Source organism: Columba livia, chromosome 14, assembly GCF_036013475.1.
Source record: "Columba livia isolate bColLiv1 breed racing homer chromosome 14, bColLiv1.pat.W.v2, whole genome shotgun sequence".
In the NCBI taxonomy this organism is placed as follows: domain Eukaryota; kingdom Metazoa; phylum Chordata; class Aves; order Columbiformes; family Columbidae; genus Columba; species Columba livia.
In genome coordinates, this window is record NC_088615.1 from 18,015,208 (window position 1) to 18,026,801 (window position 11,594).

At 51.7% G+C, this 11,594-nt stretch overlaps 1 protein-coding gene across 34 annotated transcripts in view; it reads left to right on the forward strand.

The window, feature by feature from the left end:
• Positions 1 to 11,594, forward strand: part of LOC102091799 (protocadherin gamma-A4) — a 223,708-nt gene that overhangs the window by 208,385 nt on the left and 3,729 nt on the right. For all 34 annotated transcript variants that reach the window (XM_065030276.1, XM_065030270.1, XM_065030286.1 and 31 more), the window contains one exon: positions 7,287 to 7,375. In XM_065030276.1, coding sequence (XP_064886348.1) covers positions 7,287 to 7,375 — 89 coding nt within the window. The remainder of the gene's footprint in view (positions 1 to 7,286; positions 7,376 to 11,594) is intronic.

Consider the following 11,594-nt stretch of genomic DNA (forward strand, 5'->3'; position numbering starts at 1 on the left):
AGGAGTGTGGGGGAAGGGCCGGCAGCATCCTCTGTGAAGGAAGGGAGAAAGAAAGCAGGAAATTGTGGCAGTTTTGGAGCTGGTTCTTTTTTTTTGGAGGCTGGAGGAGGCAGGAGGGTGATGGGCTGTGGCTGTGGGAGGCTGGCGCGGGTGGCAGGACAGAGAGATGCTGGCCCTGGAGCTGTCTCCCCAGACGTGGGGCTGTGTCCCCAGCCCACCCCAAGCGTGGAGGAGGCTCAGCATCAGCAGGGATGGATCCATCCCCTATTGCCTGTCACTTTGCCAGCCTGGAAGGGCGCAGGCTGAGATTTTATGTCTGCTGCCGCCTCTGGCTGGGGCTGTGTGTAGGAGGTGGCAGGGAGGGCTTGGAGGAAGCTGGCAGAAGAAACAACATTTCAGTGGGTGTCAGACTTTGGGGGCAGCCTGGGGGGACTGGGGGATGCCCAGGAATGGGGCTGGAGGAATGGGCTGTAAGATGCATCCCAGCCCTGGGAGCTGGGTGGGAAGGGGAGGGCAGGGTGAGGAGCTGCCAGGGGAGGTGATGGGAGAGTGGGAGCAGCAGCCAGAGCTGCGGAGACAATGGGAGAGAAAGGAGAAGAGGCTGGGAGGAGAAACAAACCCCAGCCACGTCCTCAAAGCCTGAGAGCAGCCAGGACTGTGGGGTGGCAGCGGTGCTGGCTGGAGGGCTGCTGTTGTAGGAGCCAGAAAGCCCCAAATGAGAGCGGAGGGAGGATGATGAGGGAACATCCTCAGGCCAAGTGCTGCCCACAGCCCTGCCAGGCACCCACGAGGTGCCCAGGTCTCGCCCATGGGGTGCTGGGCTGTCCCCTTCAGCCCCTGAGGCTCTGCCAGCACCACTCTGGCACCAATACATTTCTTCAATTTGTTGTGGTGCTGCTATGGCTCATGTTTCCAGCTGAAGAGCAAGGAAAACAATTTTTCAGGAATCCACCGGGCAGTTGTGCAAATAAATGTTTGCAAGGTCTTCGGCTGCCATAGTGACGAGCTCCATAGCAACCCCGCAAGGAAATGAATAATTCCGTGCTCGAAATGGAGGTTAAAAGGGATGTGGTGGCTGGGGATGTCATAAAATAGTCAATCAGCAGAGCACCTGGGTCCACCCTGCGCTGCTCAGGAAGCCCTTACAGCCCCTGCACTGTTCTCCCCACCATGTCCTGAGCCCCCTAAGCTGCTGTATCCCCAGGTTTATCTCAAGCGTGGGTTTGCTTCCTTCCCTCTGTTCCTAGCTGGAAGCGTTCCCAAAAACGCAAGCCAGCTCTTTGCTGAGCTTTGAAGTGTGGAGTAGATTTGAACAGGGGAAAAAAAAATCCATTCTGTGGGGGATGGGTTTTTAGGAAAAAAAAAAAAGCAAATTATTCAGTCAACGGCATTTGTATTAAAAACAGTGAGTCCTTGCAGTCATTTCCATAGGAACCAGCCCTCCCATTCCAGGCAATGGTTAAGGCTGTGCTGAACAGCGAGCAGGGCTGCAAGGGGGGGTCCAGGTCTGCCCGCCCCGGGCAGGGGGAGCAGGGCAGGACAGGCTGCTCGCTATTGAACCGGTGATTCACAGCTCTGATTCACAACTCTGTTCTATAGCTGTGGAAGACAGCCAGATCTGGTCATCAGCTGTGTGCTTTTTTCCAATGCAATAAGTTATTTTTGGGTGTTTTTAGATTACAGCACTTTTTTTTTTCCCCGTGCCTTTGAATTCTGGATGATTGCACTGCAAGTAATTGAGGCACTTGAATTTCCTGCTTAGAGAAGTGAGCTCAATACCATTTTTTGCAATGCTAAGGCATTTCTAAAATAGCTTTTCTGCATGGCATCATGGGGAGCAGGCACACGGCTTTGGGGCTGTTTGTGTAAAATTCAGGAATGCTGGGGGCTGTAGATTTGCAGAAAAGGACCTGGGTGCCAGCAGGTTGAACATGAGTCACCAGTGCACCCCTGCTGTGATGGAAACTCACTGTATACTGGGTTTTACTGGTAAGATTGTAGCCAGCAGGTCAGGAGAAGAGATGGTTGCCCTCAATTTGGCATTTATTGGACCATATCTGGAGCACTGTGCCCAGTTTTTGGGCTCCCCACTGCAACAAAGACATGGCCAAATGGGAGCCACCAAAATGATCAGAGGTCTGGAGCCTGTGGCAGGGGACAAGGGGCTGAGAGCTCCTTCTGCTTGGAGGTGTGAGAGTTAGAAGGGTCTCATTGCTGTCTTCAGAGCTGCACAGTGAAAGGACGAGGGTCAACGGGCATGTGTTGCAACAAGAAAAATTCAAAGTAGATATTAGGAAACATTTTTCACCCGATGGTTGTGAAACACTGGGACACGAGGCCAGAGAGATGGAGAAATCTCCTACTCAAACTGTGGCTGCTCAGAGCCCTGAGGATCTAATACAAAGTTGCAGCCAGCTGGAAGCTTGGCCCTGTTTGAGAGGCGTGTTGGACCTTCCCACCTTTGTCAGGCTGGGTACTTTGTGTCCCTCTCCATCTGAAACACTCTGTGATTTTGTGATCCCACAGGGCATTAAGGGGATGTAGGGCTTTGCTTGTTCCCCTGTCACCGAGGTGTAGCTGTAACACAGGGGCCAGTGAAGTCTACCACATGAGTTCATGTCTGTTCACTCCCTCTCTAACACCAGAAGAAAGGAAGAGGCTCTGAAACTATCTCCCCATCCTCTGGGGATGATCGTCCGGGTGAGCTGTTCCTTACACGTGTTCCTGCCATCTGAGGCACGGAGACACGGCTCGGACAGGAGGAGCTGCTGTCCAGTGCAGCCCATTGCTTGGAGTGATAGGAGGGGAGGAAAGAGTCTTTTGGGAGGTGGAAAATGTGACGCTGACATTGCCATGTCAAACAGGGAGTTGAACCTGGGCCTCCAATTTCAAAACAGAGTTCAAACCACCAGAATATTACAATTAAAAAAAAAAAAAAAAGGATTTGTCACTTCCTTGTGCTTTCTCTTTCCCCATTCCCAGATCCCACCCGTGTGGTGGGGCAGTGTCCAGAGCCAGGAGCAGCAGCTGGGAGGCATTGGGGTGTTTCTGGGCACTTTTCCTGCAGCCCTGGAGAGCCTGGGAACCTCAGGATGGGCAATTGATGGGGCAGGAGCTGCTGGGGTTAACCTAGTGCTGGATGGGTTGTGGTTTGCAATGGGGTTTAGGTTCCTAAGTCCTTTATTGGATCTAGCCTGAGGTTCTATTCCCAGTCATGCTTGTGACATTAACAGGTCTCTACAGCCCCAGGGCTGTCCCCGCCTTGTCCCCACTGCCTGGACAGTGGTACCTACGCCTGAGGAGTCTCATCACAACCATCATACAAGCACTGAAATCAGTTTGCAAGAAGAGCAAATGTTGCTTCTGGCTTTCTTGAAATTGTGCCACCGCACATGTTGCGGAGGATGGATATAAATAGATTTTGGGACGCCCTGAGTTGCAGCAGACGGCAGGTATTTTAGAAGCGGTGCTGTTGGCAGGGTCGTGTCGGGGCAGCCTCTGCCACTTTAGGGATTGTTTGCATCCTCTGCAGATACACGGTTGTGAGAGCAGTGCCCTGTGCCTGGTGTGGGTGGATCAGGCAGGTGGCACAGGAGGGGAAGGGACAGGGGATCGTGTGGTCCTGGCACAGGTCCTGTGTGTCTTTGGGAAAGTTGCTTAAGACCAGATTTTCCATAGAGTCCCTGTGACTGTCCATACGCACACCCTTACACTCAGAATCTCAAGGTTCAAAACCATTTGCTTCTTAAATTTCAGGCTTTAGAAGTTTTATTAACAGCTCCTGTGTAATCAATGTATTTGGTACTTCCACCCTGATGTATAGCAACACAAGTATGTAAATAATAGGACAAATAATACAAATACAATTAAGAAATGCTTTCTTAGAAGCTGGATGAGGCTCTGACCAACCTGATCTGGCTGAAGATGTCCCTGGTTGGACCAGATGAGTTTGAAGGTCCCTTCCAACACAAACTATTCTATGATTCTAAGTTCTCAAGTATTTATATAACAGAGGCTACATCTTTATGGATTATCACACACACCGCCTGTCTGTAGCCAATTCAAAAAGTCATGTACAAACAGCAATACCTCCAGTACCAAAATGCAAAAAATTATGAAGGCATGGAAAAAAATGTAAAAAGAAGGTTCCTTTCAAACTGTGGAAAATAAAAATTTCTCCTTTGCTAGTAGTGCAAAACAGAAACAAGGGTTAAGAAGCACTTAAGTAAAAGCACTAATAGCTTTTATTTTAGGTGATTATGGGCACAAATGATCCCGCAAATTTTGGGAAATCTAGTTTAGCAGAAGTACTTTACACATTCAATGTCATGTCTTTGTCCCTAAAGAAAGGCTTAACAGGAGTGGCTTTATACAGCTTCAATGCAGCACAGAGATATAACTTCAAGAGGAGTAGTATTGTTTGTTACATTTACATGTGTGTAGATACTTGACAAACTCGTGTCTCCTGAGGGCTCACGCTTGTGTTTCAGTAACAGCCATGGTAGCCTAAAGATATAAGCAAGGTGCTGTCAGAGGAAGCTTCTAACAGGAGGTCATGACTTTTCTTAGGTCAACTGGCACAATCACAAAAACATTTTACAAGAGGCTTGAACTGATGCAATGGTGCAATAGTGCTACCTCTCAAGCATGTGCACTTGCCATTTCCCTTGAAACAACTTCGGTGCCAAACCAACCAAGAGCTAACTTAGCCAGGGTTAGAATTGAGTCAGCTCATTGAGAAGACGCTGAATACCAATGCATAAAAAGAAGCATACAGCACTGTATGGCTCTGAGCCAAGGGAATGGGGCCACCTTCTCAGCACTGCTAACCTCTAAATGAAGCTCAGACGACTGATAATAGCTTATGGGGAAAAGGGAAACAAGCTGTTGAACAGCGAACCTCATCTGCGGATCTGAAAGAGAAGTCAGGCTCCAAGACTATCTGAAAACACGCTACATGTAACTTTGTTTAGCTAATTAATTGTACAATTTGAAAGGAATAAGTGATTCTCAGCTCTCCCTTGTGTTCCACAGGTACAAAAAGGAGAGGTGATGAGGGAGTTTGCCCATATGTACCCCTCACCGAGTCCATACCAAGTGATGTGACCAAGTAGGGCCATGTGGGGCCCGATCAGAGCACATGGGCACTCTTATCCACCCTGTGCATCTGCATTTCTTCTTGTGTGAGAACATTTGCACCGGTAGGATGGGGAAAGCTCTTGTGTGCTCAGGGCTTCCTCCTTGCAGAGCTCTGATGCAGCTGGGACAGTAGCTGCCCATGCTAGAAGGTCACCATGGCAGATACAACCTTCAAGCACGTGCCTGTGGTCTGTTCCATTTCTGAAATGGTCATATAGAGCCTGTCCTTTGTGTGGGAGCTGCAGTGAGTGCAGCTGGTGGGGGCACTTGGGCAGCAGGATACTCAGCGTGGTGGTGAAGAGCCCATCTGCTGCCCAGCACGCAGTGCTGAGTTGGTGCCGGCAGTGCCTGCGCTGGCATTTGCAACATGTCGGGTGCTGAGTGCTCAAGCATGGAGCTGCTAGTGGGGGACCCCAGAACTGGGGGAGATCTCGGCTGCTTGAGCTTGTCTGCGCAGGGCTTTGGGGTCTGAGAGGGGCTTCAGGCTCTGATTGGGGCTTTGGAGTCTGAGTGGGTCTTTGGGATATGAGCAACACAAAACTGGTGACAGAACACTGGCCCAGGCTGCCCAGGGAGGTTGTGGAGTCTCCTTCTCTGCAGACATTCCAACCCGCCTGGACACCTTCCTGTGTAACCTCATCTGGATGTTCCTGCTCCAGCGGGGGTACTGGACTGGATGAGCTTTCCAGGTCCCTTCCAACCCCTGATATTCTGTGATTCTATGATTGGGATCTGAGTAGGGCTTTGGGATCTGAGTATGGCTTTGAGGTCCTAGCAGGGCTTTGAGGTCTGAGCAGGGCTTTGGGATCTGAGCAGTGCTCTGGGATCTGAGCAGGGCTTTGAAGTTTGACTGGGGCTTCAGGGTCTGAGCAAGGCTTTGGGGTCTGGCAGCTCCTGGGTGTAAGGGCTGAGACTGCAGCGGTGAAGGAAGAATAGGAGGCCACCTCCGTGCCTTGCAGTCTGATGGTTTGAACACTTGCCTGGGAAATGGGCTCAGCTCTCTCCTAGGGCTTTCAAACTCCCCCATCTCACTTTTGTAGAGCTCCAGGCTGCAAGAGCAGGGCAGACGTTGTCCCAGGTGAGCCAGTGCAGAGCCCAGGGGGAGGTGCTGGTGCCCAGTGGGTGGCAATAGCTGCAGGAGCTCAGAGCACCCATCTGGGAGAGGGGAGACAGATGCTCTGGGTGCTTTGGTCACTTAGGGTCAGAGTAGAGGAGGACCCAGGAAGCTGGTGAGATGTTCAGGTCTCTGCTGGAAGTGGGGAGACTCCGGAGGGGCTCTGAGAGCAGAGCCCTGACATCTCCGGCAGGGGAAGTGTCACCACTAGTGAGTGGTGGCCAAGCACAGCTGGCACCTGGCAAACATGAAAGCGGGGCTTGTTAGAGTGCACACAGACTGCCGATTGTACCCTCAGGTCACAAAACCTCCTCAGTCCAGGTCTGGTAGCATCCTCAGAGGTTTCCCAGGCAGATCTGTGGTGCTCAGCGCTCCCAGTCCAGGAGACATGCCAGGTGCCCACCTCCTTTCTTCCCTCTCCTGTTGCTTCAGCCTCCCCAGCACTGTTTACTGCCAGCTCTGTGGAGCTGCCGGCTGCTCTTGGACTCCCTTCAGAGCAAGTTTTAGGGTGCCAGGCGGATGGCTTCATGCTGATCCCAAAGCCCACCATGCCACAGGGTTTTCTCACCTTCCGTCTTATAAATGCACAATGGAATTGTAGCCTGAAATAGCTTGAAAGGTGCATCCACTCACATGGCCTTCAAAAGGAACAGAGGACCTGGTTGTACAAGGGTGCACTCACCTCTGAGGCTTTAGGACCAGAATTTTTTGGGGTATTGCACTATGTATGGTGGGATTTTGAGGCAATGAGGTGCTGGCTGTCTCTGAAGTCAGCAGGAGCTAGACAGGTGTTGCTGGAAACACCACGGATCCTCCAAGTGCTTTTGGTATTTGTGGTCATTTTTTGAAAGCCTGGTGAGGAATAGAGACCACTGAAAGTGTCTTGACCCTTGAGTGTTATTTAATGAAAGGATTCAAAGCCCGCAAACACCTCTCCTCCAGGAGGTGAGCCCACAGCTTTGCCTTTTCTCTGACAAGCCTGCTCCTCCGGACTGAGCTCTAGTAACTTGCTGTTTCTTTTCTTTTCCCATAGCTCCCAGAATGGAGAGGAAGGTGGAGCCTGGCCGAACAACCAGTTTGACACGGAGATGCTCCAAGCCATGATCCTGGCCTCAGCAAACGGTTGGTCTCCATTGCATGTTGGAAAACCATGGCGCTTGCTCTCATGCGGACATCTCAGATGCGTACCAGTAGATAAGATGCTAGTGAGATGTATCTGGGTTAGCTGGGATGGTTTCAAAAGTTCTTCTTCACTCGTGGAAAAGCATTGCTTTCTGTGTTACCCTGCAGAGAAGAGGGGTCAGGAAGGATTCAGGCAGAGGAGACAGCAGGCAGTCATCAGCATCAGGCATTCTGTGGACAGGGTACCTCTTCTGCCCAAACTAAATGATCTATTTACTGTACTGAATGTTATCTGGCTCATGATGCAGTTGTGTTATGTGAAAGAGCCAGTCTTGAGCTGAGATTTTATAAACTGCTTGGTTCCAGAAGGTCTCAGTAGAGGAAACCTATACTGTGCTACAACTTGCTGTATGGCGAGGAGGTTGGAAGCCTGGAATATTTGCTTGTGCCTAGAGGCTGGGCCAGGAATCCAGTAACCGCCTGACTCAGTATGCCCTGCAAACCTTGTGTCCAGACACGCCAGCGTGTGCTCCCTGCTCGCACCAAATCTGTTGTCGAGCCGTGGCCTCACCAAGGTTTCCCCCACTGGCTGCTGCCGCCTTTTTGCAGTTGTAGTCACAGGGGTATGGTTTTGTGTTGGTTTGTTCTGGTTTATGGCTGTGCCATGTGGAAGTGCTGGGCTGGGAGGGGTCTTCCCATGAACCCGCCGTCTCCATGGCTTCATATGAAAGACACGCAATTATCACTCTGTGTAGCACTATGGATAAAGAGGGCTGGTTTTCCTACAGCCTTTACTTATAAATACCTCCAAGTCTTTTCCCCCTTGGTTTAAAAATAGAAGCAACAGCACAGCCATTAAAACCCCATGCAAAATGCTTCGGATATTTCCTTTGAGCTGTTGGGAGAGAAGGAATCTGGGGGAGGAGGGATGGCTTTGGTGTTGCTTTCTTGGAAAGCTGCTGTGGCTGAACTTTGCCGTTCTGCAGACACCAGGCAGCCTGGAGACACAGCTGCTGTGGCCGGGGAGCAGGACGAAGGTCTTGGGCAAAGGACTTGTTTACACTCGAATGAAAGAAACAATGCAAAAATGTGTCTCCACTCTAAAAAAAGACTATGGAAAAATAGCCTCTGGAGCTGCATGTGGTTATTGTCACCCAGTGGCTCCAGATCCGGTTTCCTTGCTCACAAATAAAGATGTTTTTCTGACTGCGGCTCCAGCAGTCCCTGGGATCTGAGAGCTGAGCAGGTCCCTTCCAGGTTAAACACCCTCTTCCAGGGAGCCCCTGGCCCTATTGCAGCAAATCTCCCCCAATCCACAAGTTTCAAACAGTCCTAACCTCTCCCACGGCTCAGGGAGTTAATTTAAATCAGATCCATCCACTAGATAAGGGCTTTCCCTGCTGGGGCCCCAGGGAGAGGATACTCCGGGTGCCCCATCCTTCTCTCGCCCATGCGGGTCCCTTGCTATGCTGGATGGATGGATGAGGACACAGCACAAGCTTTTTCCATTAGCACTGTGTTTTCTTGTCTTCCCTGCTCTTTGTTCTCAGCTTTTCTTCTCTTACTCATTAAGCTAGCAGTGTTGATTGGAGCAGGCTTTGATTAGAGGCAGTGCTAATTGTCTGTTAAGCTTTGTGCTGCCCATTAGGACAAGAGGAAATGGCCTCAGGTTATGACAGGGGAGGTTTGGATTGGATGTTAGGAAACATTTCTTCCTGGAAAGGGCTGTTGGGCATTGGAACAGGCTGCCCAGGGCAGTGGTGGAGCCACCATCCCTGGAGGGGTTGAATAGATGTATAGGGACATGTCTTAGTGCTATGTTTAGGTTATGGTTGGACCTGATGATCTCTTCCAACCAAAGGATTATATGATTCTATCACTGGATAATGGTTCCTGGCTGTTGAAATGATCCTTATCTCTTCCTGTCACCTGCTGAGCTCTGGTTGAGCTGCGGGCTGGCAGGTGGGACACAGTGACACAGGTGATGGCACTGTGTGCCCTTCACTCTGAGTGTGAGCTGGTCCTGCACAGAGCGGATGATGCTGACTTGCACCACACTTGAGTCTGTGCCCAGGGAGGCAGAAGCTCCTTTGATGCTGCTCTGCTCCACAAGCATCTGGAAGGGGCTGGTGATGCTCTGCCTGCATCCCTACCCCATGCTGGGGTTATCCCTCCTCACAGCAAGAGGCAGAGCTGCTCCCGCCAAGGCTGTGCAATCTGAGAATTAAATCCCTTGCCCAAAGCCTAAACCACCCTCCCAAGGCAGAGTGTCCAGGGAGCTGGTTTCCTCCCCAGGGCTGTGATCCTGCTGTAGGGCTTCTGTCTCCCTTCCTGGGCTCCCTTCCTCTGGATCTTCCTCCCTTGGAGCTGGGAATAACATGACAAGCCAGTGTTTTGAGCCATCTGATGGGGCACAGGCAGCTGCTAAGCCAGACCAAGTAGCACAGATGCTCCAGGACACCAGACTCGAAAGGGCAGACATCCCATCCTTAAAATACTCTGGCTTCCAGTGAGGATTTATAGGGGTGCCGTGAGATGATGGGGGAGCAGATGGAAAGGCAGCCCGAGGTCCTTGTCCCCAGCCCCGCGGCCCTGATGTGCTATATTGGGTTCTCCTGAAAGCCCCACCAGCAGCTGCAGGAGCATCTGCTCCGGGGCCACCTCCATCCAGCCTCTCCTCCCCTCTGTTTATGAGGGCTGTGGAGCCACTAGCTGGTTATTTTTGCCAAAGCCCAGATTCCTGTTTTCCTCCCCAGGACCGTTTGGGATAATGGCTGGCTGCTGGTAAAGGCTGAGCGTAACCTTCCCAGCAACAAGAGCTGAAGTGCCCTGCTTGGCATGAGCGGCTCAGTGCCCATTTATAAGCCTTTATTGTCCCCGTTCTCAATTCTTTTCAGCCTTAATGTCAATGTTACCTAGAAACAGCCCTTTGCTCTTACCCAGGACCAACTGGCAGGCTGGGAACCTCACAGGCAGCTTTTTCTCCCTCGTGAAAGCTGTGCTGTGCCTGCAAACTAGTTCATGGGGACCAGTTGTCCTGGATGCTGCTGGCATCCCCCCACCTTCTCGCTGCCCTGGTGCAGTGGGGATGGCCCAGGAGAAGGTGCCCAAGCCCACCAAGCCCACCAAGCCACCAGCCCCAAGCCAGGCTGTATCCAGCTGGAAAAGCCCAGAGAATAAAAAATCTCCCCCCTGCCAGAGACCAGAGTCCACCAGCAAGCCGGTGCCTGGCTACATCCTGGCCTGACAACACATTTCCAGCCATCCCATCCCCATTTGGAGCACCCTGATGAGTGTGGAGTTGAGACGGTTGTTAATGAGACAAGCTGCTGATGAGGTGATGAGGTGATTAACATCACTAACTGTATATGCACGTCTCCTCCAGCCCTCTTCCAGACCAAGGTCCTCAAAGCCCCACCAGATCTGGGACCCACTTAATGGGCACTGGAGGAAAATACTCCTGCTGGTGAATGCTTCCACAGCAGAAAGCAAAATAGCATTTCCCACACTGGTTCGCTGTGTTCGTACCCGCTCCTCAGTGCACAATATCGCCCCTGTTTTTAGACTCGCTGTGTGTTTTCCTCCTCCTGCTCCAGCAGAGCAGCTGTAACTTTTCAAACTGCGGTTGCTTCATAGTCCTGACCTCTCCGGGGGATGTTTTTGGGGCTAGTAGGATGTGGCCCAGCTCTTTTTCCAGCTTTCTGGCTGGCTTAGCCACCTTCATCTGCTCAGGGGAAAGCAGAAGCAACACAGATCTGCTCTGGAGCGAGGAAAAACACGAGGGGACCAGCCCACGTTCTCTGCTCATTTTTTTTCTTTATTCCCACAGTCTCTCTGCCTGCAAAATGAAGGAACAGCTTCCCCAGACTCAGCCTTGGGCCCTTCAGCTGCCCTCGCTGGGTCTCTCCAGTCTCCCAGGAGGGCTCATCCGCAGCCACGGCCATGCAGCAGTTTAAAGCCGAGCTGGGATCCACAGTACCCAGCGCAGAGACAGGGTTCACACAGCCCATGGCAACAGCATCACTTGTGCTTTGCCGTCCCCTGTGCTTGTTTCTCCTCCTTTCTCTCAGCATCCCCCATCTCCATCTGGTCTCTACCTCCCAGCATCCCGGGGGGGCCCGGAGCCCTTCCCCCTCTCTGCGCTTGCTCTCTCCGTGCTGGGGCTTTGCAGAGTGACAGGAATGAATTTGCCTTCCCCTCCCCCTGCTCCCAGATCTGG